This window comes from Megascapheus bottae, chromosome 2 (genome assembly GCF_031878675.1).
Source record: "Megascapheus bottae isolate mThoBot1 chromosome 2, mThoBot2.hap1, whole genome shotgun sequence".
Classification (NCBI taxonomy): Eukaryota; Metazoa; Chordata; class Mammalia; order Rodentia; family Geomyidae; genus Megascapheus; species Megascapheus bottae.
The window spans coordinates 66748807-66768459 of NC_143510.1; the positions used below are offsets into that span (position 1 = coordinate 66748807).

Sequence of the window (19653 nt, forward strand, 5' to 3'; positions counted from 1 at the left end):
ATATTTAATGTAAGAAGCTCTTGATAATGATTTGAAATTGGAATAGGCTGTAAGTGATAAAATGGTCCCCATAGTTTAGACAAAGGGAAATCACCAAATACTTTCCCATTTATGTATCTATCATTAATTCTGAACATAATGCAGGATGCAGAGGTTAAAAGCACCCTGTATCCGTCAGGAGATCAGTCTGCTGAGGATAATGGTGAGAACATAGTCCAATACAAAAAAGTAAATTAATGTAAAAGAAAGGGATTTAAAAAACTCTGCACAAGAATGCAAGTAACTAATGCCTCATAGAAATAACAGGTGGGGCTTAAAAGAATGAGTTAGAATTTACCAGGTATGGGGAAGGTAGCTGAGTTCTTATCATATTTCAAATTCTATAGGATTATAACCCGGACATGATGGGAAACAAACAGTTAAATAATGGGATGCTGTATAAATGCTAATCCTGATATTAGTACTGTGACCATGTGATTAGACAAAGATTAGACCAAAGATTAGACAAAAGAAAGAAATGTGGGGAAAATATCATGTGATTCTCTTCTCTTTCTCTTTCATTCAATTTTCACCTAGTACACAGAATTGTTTCTTCACCAACTATCCTATTTCTTTCCATTTTCATCTTTCCCCTCCTGGTCCATCGTTTCTTACCTAGTTTCCAGTATATCACCAGAGCCCTTTGTAATAAAAGCTTTCACACAGCAAGCACTGTAGCCTACTGAAACTGTATATCATATGAATTGCAGCCGCTGATTTGTGATTCTTAAATATCCAATGCAAGTTGAATACTGGGATTTCAGCTCATGGCCTCAAACTTTCTAGTAAAGTACTAGAGCTACATCTCTAGCCCATTTTGTTGTATATTCCAGGCAGGGTCTCACATTTTTGCAGAATCAGCTTCAGACTATGATCCTCAACTCTATACCTCACATGTAGCTATGTACCATTAGTTTAGCTTAATTGTTCAGATGGAATCTCAGTAATTTTTCCTTTTCCCTAGGCTGACTTTGAACCACAGTACTTCCTAACTCTACCTTCTACGATTATAAATATGAACAACTGCATCTCACTTGCAGAGTTATTTGTTTGTCTCTTTGTTTTTGTTCTTGGGGCATGAACTCAGGGTCCGGGTCTTGTCTGGGTTTTTATGCATGATGCTGTCACTCTACCATTTGATCTACACCCTCCCTTCATGCTTTTTCATGTTTTAACTGGAGATGAGCATCGTGGACTACCCTGCCTGGGTTATTTTGAACCTTGATCCTCAGATCTCAGCACCATAGGATTATAGGCATAAGATATCAGCACCTGGCCAATGTTTTGACTTTGTTTTTATGCACACATGATAAACATTCAGTTGAAACTGTGCTGTTGTCCAGTTACAATATTCCTTATATTAGACATATTCAGTGTATTTTAGACATAATATTTTCAATTTATAATGTGTTTATTAGGATTTAGCTCATGGTAGGTTGAGAAGTATCTCTCCTATTTCAATTCATAACTTCCCTTAGATTAAAAAATTTCAAAACTTACCAATCTTTTGGTAATTTTGTTCCTAAATAATCTAATCCTCACCTTGTCCATTCCCTTCTTCCCCTTAGTATATGGTATCCTAACCATCTTTTTGTTGGGCAAATCATTTCAACTTGCTATAGTAATTTTATAGATGCTTTCTCTGCTGAAGAAGGCTTTTACTTGAACAGCGAGTCCCATCTTGGTCTTTAAATATGTGAGCACAGGTTATCCCTTGACTGTCTAGTTTAAATACATCCCCAGCCAGGCACTGTGGGTCATGCCTGTAATCCTAGCTACTTAGGTGGCTGAGATCTGAGGATTGCAGTTATCTTCTTTAACTACATGGAAGAAAAGACAAGGATAGAGAAAAATGGCTCCCTCTCTGGATGTCATTGTCCTCCTTTCCATTTTCAAGTAATGAAGAGGCAGAAATACCCCAGGACCTCTAGGTAAAGCTTCCTGGAGGTGCTGCAAAGGAAATAGAGAATTGGTTTTAGTTGTTAAGATCAGGGAAAGTAAATCTTGAGGGAACTACAGAAAGAAAAGTGGGATTTGGACGTAAGGAGACAGAGAGCCTAAAAGGGAAATACAATAATAAATGAACTATATGACCAAAGTCATTGCAACACATGTAATCATGTGATCCTCAACAGGATGGGGTACAGTTGTGTGTGTGTGTGTGTGTGTGTGTGTGAATGTATGTGCAAGTGTGCATGTGCTTGTGTATATATGCATTTGACAACAAGTGTAGGAAGTAAGCTAAGGAAACCACTGTGAATTGCTTCACAAGGTAAAAGAGATTGTGCATAGGAAAGATGAACCAGATTGTCTGGAATGAGAAGCAATTTATCAATTCCCAGGTAGTTTTTTTAAGACTTGCGCTGGAGATCCCAATGATTAGAAGGGAATAAAGATATTTTTCCTTTAGAGGTTACATTTTATTTTTCCTCTTCTTCTTCATATTTTAGTTTTTACATTTCTGAAATTTAAAAACATTACTTTCATCTACTACAGACGTTCACGGAATGCATGCATACTTCCTAAATGTCATTTTTCTGTGTCATTACTTCACCATTCATTATTTCCATGTTTCCCATGTTTATATTCCTCTGAAATAAAGTATCAGAATAATTGTTTAAGGAGAAAAGAGACATATGTATTTCTTAAACCCATCTTTCTAAAACGGCCATCCTCCATAGAAATTTTTTAAAAAATTGGCAAGTAGATTCTCAACTCAATTTTCAAGATCTACATCCTTTAATTTTATTTTCTGACAATTTATAGTGCCAATGCATCAACATGTTATATGTATGGCAAAGACCCAGGCACAGAGAATGAATCAGGGTTTTAGCAGTTCTCAAAAGAGAAAGATACTGAACCCTAGGGAAGGCACAGTACTCTTAATGAAGAGAAAATCATTATTTTTCCAAGTCCATTAATTAAGTGTAAGTTGAATCCTTATGTTCACATTTGATTTGTAAAATTAGGTCAAGCAATTATGAATTTTTTCTTCTTTTCATATAAGATGATATAGCTCACTGAAAAACATCAAGAGCAGATTTTGGTTATAAGAAGAGTTTTTGAGATTATAAATTGGCCAACGTTATGACATAGAAAACTGGCTTTCGATTATGTTATGTTTTAGAAGACAAAGAATGTATGTCTTCTGTCTTGAAATGCTTAGGCATGGGGTTTGAAGTTTGGCTAATTTGTTGAAACATTCAATTGAGTAGGAGGAGCTGTGAGTTTACAGAGTTTGAGATGTACAGCCTATAAACCATCATCCAGACAAAGCTTTGTGAGGCCTGCAGCTATTGCTACAGATTATACTGCAATTGTGGTTTTATGTGAACCAGACATAATTGGTCATCAGCACAAACTAAAGCTTATTGAATGCTTGCTTTGCAAGCTTGTCTTCTGCTAGGTTTGGTATATCTTTATGCACTAGGGAGTAAATTAAATTCTCTCCCACAGCAATATTTTAGACAAGGTAGTAGTATGTAGAATACTGCTGTTGTCTTGGCTGTCTCTCAGCAGAGATATTTGTAAACTACTTTTGTTACTTGGATTTGAGATTTCTTGAATGAATGATAAATTTGTACAAAATTTAAAACACTGTCCCCAAAAAACTACTATCTTCATTCCACTCAGAATCTAGAAACCTTGTTCAAGTTTTACTAATCATTGGCAAAATACCACCAGTAGTAACTTAGTTGTGATAGCTTCCTAATAGCCCTCAGTCTAGAACATTTTTTTAGCCTTTGCTTGACTTTCATGACACTGATATATTGAAACATTGTGTGTGTCTTGATTTGGGTTTGCCTGCTGTTTTCTTTTTTTTAATTATGGTTTTTATTTTTATTTTTTTTGCCAGTTCTGGGCCTTGAACTCAGGGCCTGGCCAATGTCCTTAGGCTTTTTCAAAGTTAGAGCTCTACCACTTGAGCCACAGCACCATTTCTGGCTTTTTTCTATATATGGGTACTGAGGAATTGAACCTGGGTCCTTGTGCATGCTAGGCAAGCACTCTACCACTAGGCTAAATTCCCGGCCTGTTGCCGGCTGTTTTCTTATGAGTAGATAATGTGTGTATACTTCTCTGATCTCACATTCACTATTTCCATTAGCAGTAATTTTTGTTAGTGCATTTCACCCAGCTGTGACAGGATAGCAGAGAAAAAAAACTTAAAGAAGTAAACATTTATTTTGGATCCTGGTTCCAGAGGTTATAGTCTGTAGTCAGATGACTCCATTTTTTCTGGACCTGACATGAGACACATATCATGGTGGAACATCTGCCTGGAAGTAGAGAAAAAGAGACAAAAATGGATAGTCACTATACTTCCCCAAAGGCCTGCCCCCATGACCAGCTTTTTCCAGTGATGCTTGGTACCCTTCCAATAATTTATTTATATTTTTGTGCCCATCAGTAAAATTGAATAACTCATTAAATAAGAATCATGATGATCTAATGATCATTAGATTTAACATAATTACCTAATGATGAAACTGTGTTTGAAAAACACCTTCATACATAGACAGACTGACAGAAACATACACACATACACACAGATGTCTGTTTTACTCACCTTCTAGGCTTTTCTCAACCCAATCTGATTAACAACTAAGGTTAATTACAATATGTTGGCACACTTTTATGCAATTATTTCTTGGTATCTTGATCATTACATAAGTATCCATGTTGAAATGAATTTTAAGGTTTGCTAGGACCTAGGATTTATTACCAAGTTCATGGAAATGACCAGTAAGTAAAGACATTCTGTTGTTGACCTAGTAATTATAGTGTCTGTTGTCTTAGGCATCCTTAAATTCACTAAGTCACTCAGTGTCCGGAGTCATTTAAATGGAGTAAGACTATAGGATGACAATTAGCAAATCAGTATTTATAGGCAACATGATTCAAGTATGAGTTAGTCATCTATTACATTGTTACCTAAGGGTAGACAATTGATGCTAGCAGCTTCAGTTTCTTTTATCTGTAGTACCTTTTCCTTAAGGTTGTAATGAAGCTTGAGGGATATGCCATAGATCATATGACAGAACACTTGTCACCTACAGAGCACAAAAAAGCAAATGATGGTGTTTAGGCTAATGATAGGTGAAATCTGGACCTTTAACTCCAACAACTTGCTGTCATTCTCTTGTTCTAGGGGCCTACCTTAGTAGAGCCTCTAATATTCTAAACAACCTATTTATAGATTTATAGATTGTGTGTGTGTGTGTGTGTGTGTGTCTGCTTGTAGTTTCAATAAATACCTTATCATTTGCACAGGACCATGGCTATTAAAATTTTTACTGGAACATCATGCTACTCCTGCTTGATTCTTTAAGTCAATATTATGGAAATATCAATTTATATGCAAGCTGTGATTATACTTCAGTATTTATTCTGTCATATTGTGTTTTCATACTGAAGTCTCTATAATTTATTTGATAAGTCAGATCACATATCTTTTATTTAATTGGTATGAAATAAGCATAAAAAGAGGACATTTTGTGATTATCTAGAGATATCATTGAATACTTTTGACCATTTGTACCGATATTAAATTTTTACCACTTAGAATTGTTTTTCCCACTGGCATTAAAATCTAATCTCACTTTCTCAAACTGTGATTTGGAAATAGAAAAGAAATAGATAGCTTGTAACAAACAGATTTCTATTCACAGTTATATGTAGATATAAATCAAGGATGATTTATAGGTTTTCAGAATGAATTTAAATACAACTTTTCTGTCTTTTCAGTGATTAGTCTGCATCTGTATCTTCCTAGCATAAATAACTCATATATGAAAAACCTTGAGAAACATGTCAACAAACCTGAACATAAATCAGATTATTTTGTGACTTAAGCTAAATTATTGAAGAATGAATCCACCAGAGTCATACACTGTCACATTAAGAAAACAAAGGCTTTCAAGTCAAGACTGAATGGTGTGAAAGTCATTCATATTTCTGAAAATGTATCTCAGGCAAGGGGAAATGGTGATTTTACCAAGAGAATGGAATAATAAATTTCTTATTGTAAAGAAGGGAAAGACAAGTCAGTTCCTGAGAAATGCTTTTTAAGTCATGTTTGGAGAGGAGTAAAATCACTACTGTCAAAACATATTCCATCTTTCCTGATGAATTTTGTATAAGATATTGTGAATCCTTTTATTTTTTTGTCAGTCATAGGACTTGAACTGTGGACCTGAGCACTGTCTCTGAGTTATATGTATCTATGCTATGGCTCTACCACTTGAGCCACAGTGCCCCTTCTGGTTTTCTGGTGGTTAATTGGAGTTAAAAGTCTTATGAACTTTCAATGGCTGGGCTGACTTTGAACCACGATCCTCAGATTTCAGCCTCCTGAGTAGCTAGGATTACAGGCCTGAGCTACTGGCCCCAGGAGATATTGTGAATCTTTATGCTTAACATGACCACAAACATACTGGTTCTTGTCTCTATGAATAGCCTAATGTGACTGTGCTTCTGTGAGATGGGTCCATGTCCACAGTGTCTTCACGACTGTGTGCCAGCCTTGACTCCAAGTCAGCTTTCCACGGCACATTCCATTTATGACATGTTTTGGAGGCTAACAGTCAATTGTTCTTCAAGAACTAGTCTCACTCATACTTTCTAATCTAATAAAAATCTTAGAAAACTTCAAAGGACTTTTTTCCTTTATTTTGAATGAGTAGTCTGTGAAATATATAAGGATGATACAATGAATAATGAATCCAAATGGAAGAATATGCCACAGTGTACTTGAGAAAAAGGAAGGAGACAGATATGGGAGAACCATACAAGAAGCAGACCATGAAATGCTCCATAAGTCGCCTGAGACTCCATAGGGTTATATCAAATCGACTTTTGAAGTTTGTTGAGAAAAGATTGTGAATTAAGGTTTATAAATTATTGGTTTGAGGTTATTTTTGTGACATATAAAAGGATAGGTCAATCAGATACTACAATTGACAGTCCTGGAATATCTCTGACAAAGGAAGGCTTACCTTGATGGAAAACTGGTAATAAATGGATTTTCTATGATGCGGAGAATGTCTGCTTTGATGAGTCACTGATGACAATTGTTGTCATTTATTCTTTTCTTATTGGTTAATTCCAGAGCACATTCAGAAAATGAAGGCACCTCTTTACCATCTGCACACTCCTGTACCAGTCCTACGAAGATGGATTCATCATATAATAAGACTGCCAAGCAGTGTCTGGAGGAAATATCTGGTAAGTGGATGGATTATATGCAAGTCAACCCTAATGATTTTTGGAATTTCCCTGTAGTTCTTTTTATTGCACCATATTTGTGCTATGGGTTTTCAAAACTGGATTCTAAACCTTTCATACTTCAGAAATTCTTACATAATTTGTCTAGTCTGTTTCTTTTTCTTGGCCAGTTCTGAGGCTTGAACTCAGGACCTGGGCACTGTCCCTGAGCTTCTTGTGCTCACAGCTAGCACTCGACCACTTAAGCCATGGCACCATTTCTGGCTTTTTCTCTATATGTGGTACTGATGAATCAAACCCAGGGCTTCATGCATCTAGGCAAGCACTCTTACCACTAAGCCACATTCCCAACCACAGTTGTCTATTCTGTTTAGAATAATCTCTTTTTGGTAATGAAACCAGGAATAGCACTTCCAGAAGCTGATACTATGAATTATTTTTTTTTCTGAGTCAGATTGGATTTAATCAGCGAGGATCTTGGTTACATTCTATGTCTATAAAAACATCCCCTGTATATATTTGGATTTTATTTTTATGGCACATTCAACATTGTTGTGCTTTGAATTCTGCGCCTTTAAAAATATTTCTCCATGTTGGTTCCAAATGTGCATCTTGGAAAACTTCTTATTAGGGATATTATGAAATCATCCTGAATAAAGAAATCAGTGAATGACATTTCAAGAGCAAACAACTTCTGAAAGAAATTCTCTTTACTTTATTATTTTATTAGTTGGCTTTTATAAGTTAGTTAGCTTTTATAACTGAATATTCTTTCCACTGAGCCACATTCCCAGTTCTGTGGATATTCTTTCTTAGATCCTAGAGGTCTTTGTAGCTCATCCTAAATCTCAGTGTTATTGATATTGCTGTGCCATTGCTGATGTCACATGGATATTTTTGACTGGGTATAATTTTGTCCTGGTATTCAAGTAAATTGGCCTTTGAGATAAAAAATTCTGATGTAACGTCTAGGTTTTAAGAATTTGGGAATACTGTATAATATAGGGAAGTCTGAAAATATTACAAAAATTATCATAAAACATTCATAAATGTATTTATAACATCTTGCATTGGGTTCAAGTGAGTTGGCTATCTACCACCCAGCTATTCTTTAATTAACTTTGGCTCCATTATAAACCTAAGTGGTATAATTATACCTGAGAATTTTGTACTTTTTGACCATTTCATAGCAAACAGTCTCTGTTTCCTTTAGAGATTATTTTCTTTTCAAGTGGCAGTGGACTCATGTAGAGCAAAGCAACCCTACCTCGACGACAGTACCTATTTCTGGAAGAAACATCTAGCCTGACCTGACTTGATCATGACAAATGATAATCTCAGAACTTTGCCTAGGACTTCTGAAGGAGATGTTTTCTTCCTCCACTTGACCTCAAGCTTGACATTACATGCAGTCATCAACTCCAAATAAAGCAAACAAAAACAATCTAAATCAGTGAAGAATGAACCCAAGGTCATTGTAGGAAATATGTGAGATGTTTGTCCCATTCTATATTTTTTTACATATGAAACATATGCCTATTCATCATTGTCTATCAGTTGAAAACATATAAAGATTTGCCAACGAGTTTAGGGGCAAACTTTGTTTGCATTGCAACATAGGTTTGTTGAATTCACTAAGTTAAGTGGGAAGCTAGGCAATTAAATTTTTAATCAAGCTATGGTGGATTGAAGATATAAAAAATTGTCAGTCATTAAGTGATAGTGAAAATTTAAAGTGTAATATCAAGATAAGTGTCAGAAGTAAGTGATGCATTTTTCAATTTGGAAATATTTGGGGGGAGGGTTAATGGAGTTGAGTTATACCTGGGGCTTGAACTCAGGGCCTAAGCTTTGTTCCTGAACCTTGTCCTACTCAAGGGTAGCCCTACCACTTGAACCACAATGCCACTACTGGTGTTTCCTGAGTAGTTTCTTGTGGTTAAGATTCCTGCACAGTCTGGTTTCAAACCAAGGTCCTCAAATCTTAGCCCCTGAGAAGCTAGAATTACAGGTGTAAGCCACGAGGGCCTGGCCAATTTGGAGATTTTTGTCTTCAAGAATATCTTTCTTTCTTAAATCTAAGCACATCAGTCCCAATTCATTTTTTGTTCTTTTGGAGAAAACTTGGCATGAACCTGCTCTGGTGGTGGTGTTGGCTCTAATAATAATTATTATCAACGTATAATTTATAGCAGTAAGTACATGAAATTATTGCTTCTGTCCTCTAAAATCCCTATCATATAAGGACATTATAGGCTGGATGAAATTAATGATGTGAATTTTATTACTTTGGCTTGTGTTTTATACTCTCTCACATTCATTGACAAAAAGAACTTGCCCTCTGCCCTATCTTTCAGTTGCCAATACACATTGCCAAATGTAAGATGAGCCTAAATTCTCATTCTGCTGGTATCATTCAAGTTTTTACATTTTGTTTACTACGTAGATTCATATTTAGCCTTTTCCTTTTTTTCTTTTGTGTAAGGCGATCTGGCTGATGGTTTATTTACCCCCAAACTGTAACTTATGTCTATTGCACTTTCTAACTTTTAACTAGAATTAATCCTCAACTAGAGAATGTTGAAAAATACATAACTAGTCTTACCATTAACAAAATTGCCATGCCATCTTTAAAAAAATGTAGTTTTCTGAATAAATTTTGGAAAAATGTTTAGCATTGAAGACCTTTGCAAATGATCAGTAAGCTACATTTTTGTCAGATATTTATAAAGATCAAGTTCAGGCCTTTTAAATCAGCTTAGATATTTTTATTTAAAATATCATAATTATGTTTATTGAATAGCTAAAAGCATACTTTTTTCATATATTTTTATTGTAATTAATAGAAGGGTTACATTATATTCACCAGATAGAAGGTACATTACTTCACAAATATTGATTCCCCTTTCTCATGTCTTGGTCCCCATTTCCTTTCCCCCCCTTCCCCTGCTCATCTTGATTTCCCCCCTTCCCTATCCTAATTCAAATGCCCAATTAAGCATATATAAAATATATCAGCTAACAAGGTGAAATATTGTAACAATATGAGATAACCAAGGGACAGCAAAAGAGATAAGAGATAACATAGTACATTAAGGACAACAATCACTTGTTTATATGGCTTTTGTTTCTAAATCCTGGAGGTCCTTACATTTAGCATCATACTATATAGCCTTATGTATCTAGGTTTTGCTCTATTGTAAATCTCTGTTAGGAGAGCCCAAGGTTTCTACTGATTATGACAAATGAGGGAAACCGTTGAGCCTATGTTCCTTTGGGTCTGGCTTACTTCACTTAATATGATTTTTTCTGTCTTTCCTTTTCCTTACAAATGGGGCAATATCATTCTTCCTGACAGCAGCATAGAATTGCATTGTGTCCAAATACCACATCTTGTTGATCCACTCATCAGCTGAGGGACATCTGGGTTGGTTCCATATCTTTGCTATGGTAAATAGGGCTGCAATGAACATCGTCATGCTAGTGGATTTAGTATGTCCTTGATCTGACGATTGGGTAAATGCCAAGTAGTGGAATTGATGGGTCATAGGGGAGTTCTATATTTAGTCTTTTGAGGAACTGCCATACTGTAAAAAGCATACTTTTATAGAATATTATACTATCCATAATTTAAGGTGATGGCAGAATTGTTAGTCATTCATGGTTTTGCTATTGATTGAACATATTTACCTATTTTTTATATTTCCCTATTTTGCACCCAAACTTCTTCCCTACATTTGTAAGATGAAATCCAAATAAATATAAACATACTTATGTATAAAGTACATGCTCAAAACAAGCAGGCATAGATGTCTTTGGAGAAGGTAATAGTCGATTCTCTATGCTTGCTCACAGTAAATGTGTTCTACACTGCATGCTAATAACAATATTTTAAACAAAAAGACATATAAAATGCCATTGTAGTGGAGTTTAGGTTAGCGACATGTCTTCAAAATACATGTAGTTTTTTTTCTACAGGGTCCATCCTACTACCTCTTGGGGGATCACGTCTATAAGATGATCATAGGGGCCGGGAGTTTGGCCTAGTGGTTAAAGTGCTTGCCTAGCATGCATGAAGACCAGGGTTCAATTCCTCGGTACCACATACATAGAAAAAAGCTGGAAGTGGTGCTGAGGCTCAAGTGGTAGAGCTCTAGCCTTGAGAAAGTCAAAGGACAGTGCTCAGGCCCTGAGCTCAAGCCCAGGACTGCAAAAAAAAGAAAAAAAAAGATGATCATACTTCCTCTTCCATTCATTTATCAATAAACTATAAACAGAAACATATTGCGACTATTCCTCAGGAGAAGTGGTAAAAACTAGTGTTTGGCTTTCTCCTGACTCCTTTCCCTCTGTCTAGTGAGAGTAGCCAACAGAGTTTTCTCTGTGAGCATGGATCTTAGAATAAAATTGATTTCTAAAACAAATACTAGTCAATTCTGCACCGGGATTCCACCAATCAGAATGGCAATCCTCAAGAAAATAAGCAAAAACAAATGTTAATGGGGATCTATGAGAAATGATCCCTAATACATACTGCTTGTGAGACTGTAAACTAGTGCAACCAATATTTAAGTCAACGTGGTGGCTCTTGCGAAACATAAAAATTGATGTGTTGTGAGACTTACATACAACTTTTGGGTGTTTATCTAAAGGAAATTAAATCAATATACAAGAAAATATATCAACACATAAGATACTTGCTTACTACACACACACATACACACACACACATCATGGGATATAGATATTATCTTCAGGCAAAGATAAAAATGGATATCCTTATTTTTGAGCAAATTATGCCAAGGTCAGAAATTCAAATATAACATGTTCTTGCTTATTTGGTGGTGCTGATGATACTAGTATTATTATAATGGGACATGAATATTAAAGACACTAAGAGGGAATCAGAGTGGTAGAAGGGGGCATAGTAATTGAGGAAGAGATTCAAAGGCTCTTATGCAATACATACATAAGTATGTAGTATACTTATATTCATAGTGAAATAGGTCACCCTTTTAGAAAGAGGGGACTGGAAGAAAATAGAGGGAATATGTAATTTGTATTTGTTCACTGTAAACTATTTGCCTGTGTGAAAATAAATATTTTAAATATACATTAACTGAAAATAAAATAATAGTAATAAAATAAGGGCACTTAAACCAATAACACAGGAAATTAGTGTCAGCAATAAAAAAAAACACATCATTTTTTAATCTTAACAGTTACTACTGGTATCATAGACTGCTTAATTCTTTGTGAAACCTGAACCAACCTGTGACTGCAGGAATTTTAAGTGACCTCTAACTATCAGATATCATCCATCACTCCCAATAGTTGTTTTATCCCAGAATGTCTCCAGATATTGCCAAATGTCCTTTAGGAAGCAAAATCACCTTCAGCTAAAAATCAACAGCAAAACAGCTTATCAGGGCCCCTGAAAATAATCTTAGAATGCAATGTCTCACAGCCCTCTCAGAACTACTACATAAGCATTTAGAGATAACAGGAAAGCTATTCTTGCTGGGCATGGTGGCTCACGCCTGTAATCTTAGCTATGTAGGAGGTTGAGATCTGAGGATCAAGGGTCAAAGCCAGCCCTGGCATAAAAGGACCTGAGATCCCCAACTAACCTTTGGAGGATGGGAAGTGGGGCTTGGCTCAAGGGTAGGGTGGTAACCTTGAGTTGAAGAGCTCAGGGATAGTGCCCAGGCCCAGAAATCAATCCCCATGACCCCCCCCCCAAAAAAAGGTATTCTTCTGGTTTTGAACTCTTAAATGTGAGAAGCCAAGCTATTCTTCTGGTTTTGAACTCTTAAATGTGAGAAGCCAACTTTAAGGAAGTTGATACACAATGTTGTATAAGGACCTAATTACTGCTTTCATTATACATGTATCAAGTTAATTTTTTTTTTACCATCTAAAGTGATAGATGTCCCTCATTTTGTGAATGTATAAGACTGCAGGGTAGCTTATCATATGACTGGCAATATATATGTAATATATATTTTTAAGTTCAAAGGGTTTTTTTGGGGGGGGCAGGTTATGGGGCTTGAACTCAGCCTGGGCTCTGTCCCTGAGCTCTTCAGCTCAAGGCTAACCACACTACCCTTGAGCCAAACCCCACTTCCCATTTTCTAGAGGTTAATTGAAGATAAAAGTCTCAGGTCCTTCTGTGACAGGGTTGGCTTTGAACCTTGATCTCAGATTTCAGCCTTCTAAGTAGCTAAGATTACCGGTGTAAGTCACTGTGCCAGGCCAAAAAATGTTCAAGTTTTATAACATAAAATTTATCTTCTCAAAGCCTTTAAATTTCCTTGGTTATAGTAACCCAAAATGAAGTTTAAAAGTATGTTCTTTAAGAATCTCAAGGCAAGTAGCAGTTGACCATTTAAAAATACGTCAACAAAGTTATTTTTATAGTTCATAATGACTCATAATGCTCAATTTCAGTGTTTTTTCATTTGTATTCACTTTACTTGAACATGTTGTATAAATACATATATTTTCTGTGGTTATGTTCCAGTACTGAGGGAACTCAGGGCTCTGTTTTCTCATGGCTAGTGATCTACCACTTGACCCAGGCCTACCCTTCTAGCTTTTTGCTGGTCAATTAGATATAAAAGAGTCTCTCAAATGTGTTTGCCTAGGCTAGCTTCCAACCTCAATCCTCAGATCTTAGGCTTTACTTATGTAGCCACAATTGGAGGTGTGAACCATTGTCATTCAGCTTAAATACAATTTTTGAAGTTTAGAAAATTTCACAATTCACAAGTTTGTTTAGTGAGAAATTTTTCACAGATGTCTGTTGTTTCATCTGATTTTGTTTTGCACATCTATACAATAAGTAGAAGTATGACCAACCATGATGGGAGGCATAAAGAATAAGTAACTTTGTAAAAGCTATTATGATATGCAAAGATATAATCATTGAATATTATAATGCTCATTTATATCTTTAGATTCTGAGGCATTTCCCATAGTTAAGATTAGTAATATAAGGTAGAAAAATCACAGTTTTATCACCTTAATTCTCAAGAATGATGAGAGTTGAAACATTCTGGATGACAATTTATGTTTTTGACTGTTTCTTATTTTCCTCTCTTAACACAAGATATTTGGGGACAGAAAATTTTAAGCAGTTTCTCTTTCATCCTCTTCTTCCTTTTCAGTTATACTAAGCATACATTTATATTAAAATTTTTCCAAAATTTCATCAAAAATGGAAATAGGCAACCAATATAAGATAAATTATATTAAGATATATATTATATTAATATATATAGTATATTAATATAATATACTAAGTATTAAAAATGAAGAGTAAATTATGCTTTGATGGAAGAGACTTGGGAAATGCCCAATATATTTTTAAAAAATCCCTAATGTTCCTTTTATACTTTCTTGTCACATTATTATATTCTGTACACATGCTCTGAAACTTTCAATCACATGCTTTGAGTTAAAATATTCAGGAAAAGACCTTTGGAATTACTTTTGCTATATATTACAGGAAGAAAGGAAGGACACCTTGATTTTTATTGTCACCATTAGGGTTTTAGAAATAGCTTCAGAATAAGCATTAAAAAAGGTAAATCCTTGAATTTGTCCTTTGAAGGATGATGTGAAGTCTTTCCCTTTAAAGCATGATCTGCCAGTGAGTAGAGAGAGTTAAGCGCCATTTATTTATTTATTTATTGGTCCTTTACACTATTAAATGTAATTTGTGCTTTTATCGCACAAATCCCAATATTCAAAGGCAGACCTGTCATCTTTGGCTGCTTGCAGCTACAGCGAATGAGTCTTTCATTCTGGACATTGGAGAGAGAGAGAGAGAGAGAGAGAGAGAGAGAGAGAGAGAGAGAGAGAGAGAGAGAGAGAGAGAGAGAGAGAGAGAGAGAGAGAGAGAGAGGAGAGAGAGAGAGAGAGAGAGTGTGTGTGTGTGTGTGTGTGTGTGCTGGTGTATGAGACTGGGTGGCGGAGAGGCATTTCAATGTACCCAGCGTGGAATGGTGTAGCATCTCATTCGGCTTGGCTCTGAAACCTGTGGCATTCTAGCTGGGCAGCTGCCTCCGTGCCTCTGTTGTAATTGAGCAGGATGGTTTGCTGCCATGGCAGCCAGCGGCATCCACTGCAGCAACAAGGAAGAGCCATAGATCTGAGAATGCAGGTGGCATGCTAAAATGCGGGAGGCTTGTGGCAGGGCTGGGCTTGCATGCTTGTCTCTGCTCTCCCCGGGCTCCCATGCCGACGTTGTACTGCTGTACTCCGCTGCACTGTGTCAGCTCATTAGAGGAAAGGCTGGTCGACCTCCACCGGTTTCAGCCCTACTGAGTAGGCAGAGGAAGGTGCAAGGGGGAGGGTAGGCAGAGGCGTCGTTCATGCTTCCCTGCCTTGCCTTTGGAAACCCAGAAAGCCACACAGAGAAATGCAGACCCACCATCCTGCAGACACACGCGATTGGATGAAGACAGGAAAACGTGGTTGGCTTCCCGGGCTACTTTTCAGCTGGAGAGGAATCTTTTGGTGAACTCTTCTGTGCTTCAGATCTATGTCAGCAGAATGTGAGTATTGCAGATCCGGGATGTGATGTGGCCAGCTCATTTTGGTGGGCAGAGCATTTTCTCTTCTGTACATAAATCTCCAGAATCATCTGTGAGTGTTCGAGTCTGAGACTTTACTAAAGTGCAGGTGTAAATTAAATCTGAGAGGGCTGGGTGAAGATACAGTATTTAAAAAGAAAAGAAGAGAAAAACAAAACCACAAAACCAGAAAAGACAATATGAAATCCAATTGAAAGGAAGAACACACTGGAAGAACCATGCAGAGGCGTGCTGAACTGTCTGTGTTTCAGAGCAAAGAAGTAAGGAGGAAGGGAGCCTGCCTTCGGAAACAGAAATCACTCACTAACCTCGAGCTCAGCAGTGAGGGAGAGAAGAGACCCACTGTGCGCATTTCCAACTGGTTTGGAAATGCTGCCAAGGCCAGCCAGAGAGAATCTCAGGATGCAGAGAGGCGCTCCCTGTCCAGGTTTCTCTCCAGGTCTGTGCAATCTCTGTACCATCACACTAGCGCCTCTGGAGCCTGGAATCTTCGGCCTGCAGGAGGCAGCCAGTCTTGCAGTGAGGACTTAGAGGACTGGGCCATCCGAAGAGGGTTGGAAGGTGAGAGTGATGAAGACAGCAGATCAGAAGATGAAAACGGGTCTTCCAAGCTAAGCAGTATCAGCAGAAGTTGGGCGGAAGAGGAAGGGGAAAGCTGCCTGCGGGAAGGAACAGCTCATCTAGATCAAGATGTAATACTTACCATGCTGGGCGATCTGGAGCAGGCGCTTTACACGGACTTACTGGGTAAGTCCACTTCGATTTTTTTTTTTAAGTTTTATGGGATTTAACCGGACTCACTAAAAACAAAAACAAATTCCTTGCTGCTTGAAATATTTTTCTTTATAAAGAGTAGCAAAGAGTGCTAATTGTCAGATTTAGTTGGAGACAAGAAATACCAGCTATTGGGTCTGGCTAATACTGGCTTATTGTTCAGTACCTTCTAGATAGCCTGAAGAAAATGGTAATATTGTAAAATTCCAGGCGTGGTTTTGTTTGTTTATTTTGACTAAGTCACTAATGGAGCCAATTTGTCCCATTTCCTTCAAGGTGACCTTACCCACACATGGAATGGAGAATGATGGGCTTTCTTGGTCAGTTTTCTGTGTAGTTATTTCTGCCTCATAGTTTCCAGTTTCATACCTTAGAAACAAACATCTGCGTTCTAGTAACTTCCAGAGATGCATAGGCCTTTGGTGTCTTTAACAATTTTTTTTGAGGAGGTAATCTTGCATTGTACATTACACTTCCTTAAACAGTGTTGATGACTATAAATATTCCTGTAGTTTATAAACTAGGCCTTATTAGTGGCAGGAGTTTTAGTAGTAATTTGAGATAGTCTTTTACTATATATGAAGATATCAAGTGATTTTCTTTTCATTTGTGATTAACGGTTAACAGGCATTTAAATTCTGCTTGGTAAATTCCATGGAGTACCATCACATATTGATATCCTATATCCATTTTTTAAAAAAATTACTAAGTGTTAAACCACAGAGCATATCATAATTTATGTCAATGGATATTTTCAGAAATGACTTAGAATAGGACTCGTTAAATTCAGAAGAGTTCAACTTGGCCTCTTTCTGATTTCTTTCTATCTGACTCATGTGAATACAGATTTGTTTTTATGCTTTATGAAAATCCTTTGTAGCAAGATGTTTTACAAGGTTGTCTGAAATGTTTTAGTGGCCTATGTTAGGGGGAAAAAGAAGCTCAGAGAAAGAGAGAAGAATCAAATAGGAGTCCATTTTTCATGTCAGTTTGGCTCTCAAAGAGGAATGTTTATAGTTGTCAGAATGATGGTTTCTGAATATGAATACACCAGGTGCTCAGACACTGAAGAATTATGACTTGAGCATTGTGTGGCTTCTGTGATGAACTGCTTCTCATAAAACAGGTCTGTGCAGTACAAAGACTAGAATCTTGCTCCTTATGAATCTCTTTTTCCCTGTTATCCCCTGGAACTATAGAATCAGATAATAGTCATCTTTGGCTCATAAAATGCTGCATTTGTCTTGTTCTAAGTCCTCTTCCATAAGGATTTTTGTAGCTATGAACAAAGTGTAGTCCCCTGGTAGTATTTGGAGATTGCTCTGTTAAATTATAGCATGCAATGGGTGGGTGTGTATACGAAAGCTTTCCTTGTATGCATAAATAACCTGAATCATTACTTTTAGAAGACAACCTCCTTAGCAGAAGTCTATAAGCCAAGATTTATAAACAGCACGTCTGCTTATTTTATTTATATGATTGTTCTCCTTAAGGACTCTTCTGTACTTGTGCCAGTATTCAAAACATGTAAGAAGATTTTTTTTATGTAAGTGATAAGAGGAAAGACTGTTCAAATAGCTCTGATAAGAATGGCTATTTATTCAGATAATGAAATATTTCCATCATACTCTCCACAAAATGAAATATTTTATTTATGTGTACATATGAGCTCACAGCACACAGAGATTTCAGAATTTTTACCAAGTGCCTCAAAGAGATTCTTAAAATGGCTACTTCAAAGTTAGTTTTAGACAAAGTTTTTTGAGTCTAATTTTTTACATGGATAACTTAGTAAATTGGACAAACTGGGGTCTGTACTAACTGTATAGGAGATTATTTTAAAATGTAACTTTGTGGCTACTGACCATGAGTTGTTATTTTTCCCTTGAAAGTGTTAGATATACTCAGATGAGTTTACAGTTTTTATCCTAATCATTGTTGGATTATCCACAGAACGGGGGTTATTCCTCAAAAGGAGGCAGGTTGTTCTTTAACATCTATCTATCTATCTATCTATATATACACATACATACATATATACATACATACATACATACATACATACATACATACATACATTATGGATGGTATAGGAGCGTGTGAGCTTGTAATTCTCTAATTCAGGTTCATTCATGTATAATTTGGTTTCTACTAAAAGAGGACAGTGCTGGCACTCTTAATTACAATGTGTATAGTTAAAGCCTAAAAAGTAATGACAAAATAAATGGTCTGTTACCACTAAATAATAATACAGAAGCACTGAGTCTAGCCTGTCCTATAAACAGTAGAAAAGCAGTTTCTACCAATGTTTAACTGAAGTGGATTTCAGAACACAAGCTTCTAGAAAATACTTGCCATTATGTCTGACACATATGGGAAGTCTCCTTCAGGAATAATAGTTGACTTGAAAATTATGCAAATGAGAAGGGAAGCAGCATGTTTGTATTAAATTTCTCCTGTGCGTTGTTCTGTTAACATTGATTTGATAGACTGAATGTTTATTTCATTATATGTGCATTCTCATATTTGGCCTTTTTCACCTCACCCTTAACCCAAGGCCTGTAAACATTATTTGAATACAAATTTATAGGACATTTCAGACTATACAGTCAATCCTTAGGGGCTTTGTAAGTGCACTTAGTTTTAATCTTGCCTTTCGTGGGTCATTGAAAACATTTTCTGTAATAAATTTTTCTTTACTTATTAGCTCTCATGACATGAAAAAGTCAGCAATTATGGTTTGTTCAGTGAGTGATGGGGTGCAAGGTGAGTTTGTCTGATTGTCCTAAGTGGAACAGTGTTAGGAGTGGATGCCATGATAAGAGAATCAGGGGAGGAAGGGGGAAGGGAGAAAACCAGGAATGGAGGGAGAGATGTAGAGAAGAAATGGAGAGCATAGTTCTGAAATATGAGGGAAACAACATAAGCAAGCACTGAATGCAACAGGGAGAATTGTAGAATCTAAGAGAGTCCTGTTAGATTGGAAAAAGGAGATTTAAAAGGAAATGAAATG

The 19653-nt window shown here is 36.5% G+C and overlaps 1 protein-coding gene across 1 annotated transcript in view; it reads left to right on the forward strand.

Annotated features, from left to right (window-relative positions):
* The window catches only part of Nav3 (neuron navigator 3), a 253484-nt gene that overhangs the window by 111137 nt on the left and 122694 nt on the right, over positions 1 to 19653 (forward strand). The window contains exon 9 of the mRNA XM_090328294.1: positions 7151 to 7266. Coding sequence (XP_090184420.1) covers positions 7151 to 7266 — 116 coding nt within the window. The remainder of the gene's footprint in view (positions 1 to 7150; positions 7267 to 19653) is intronic.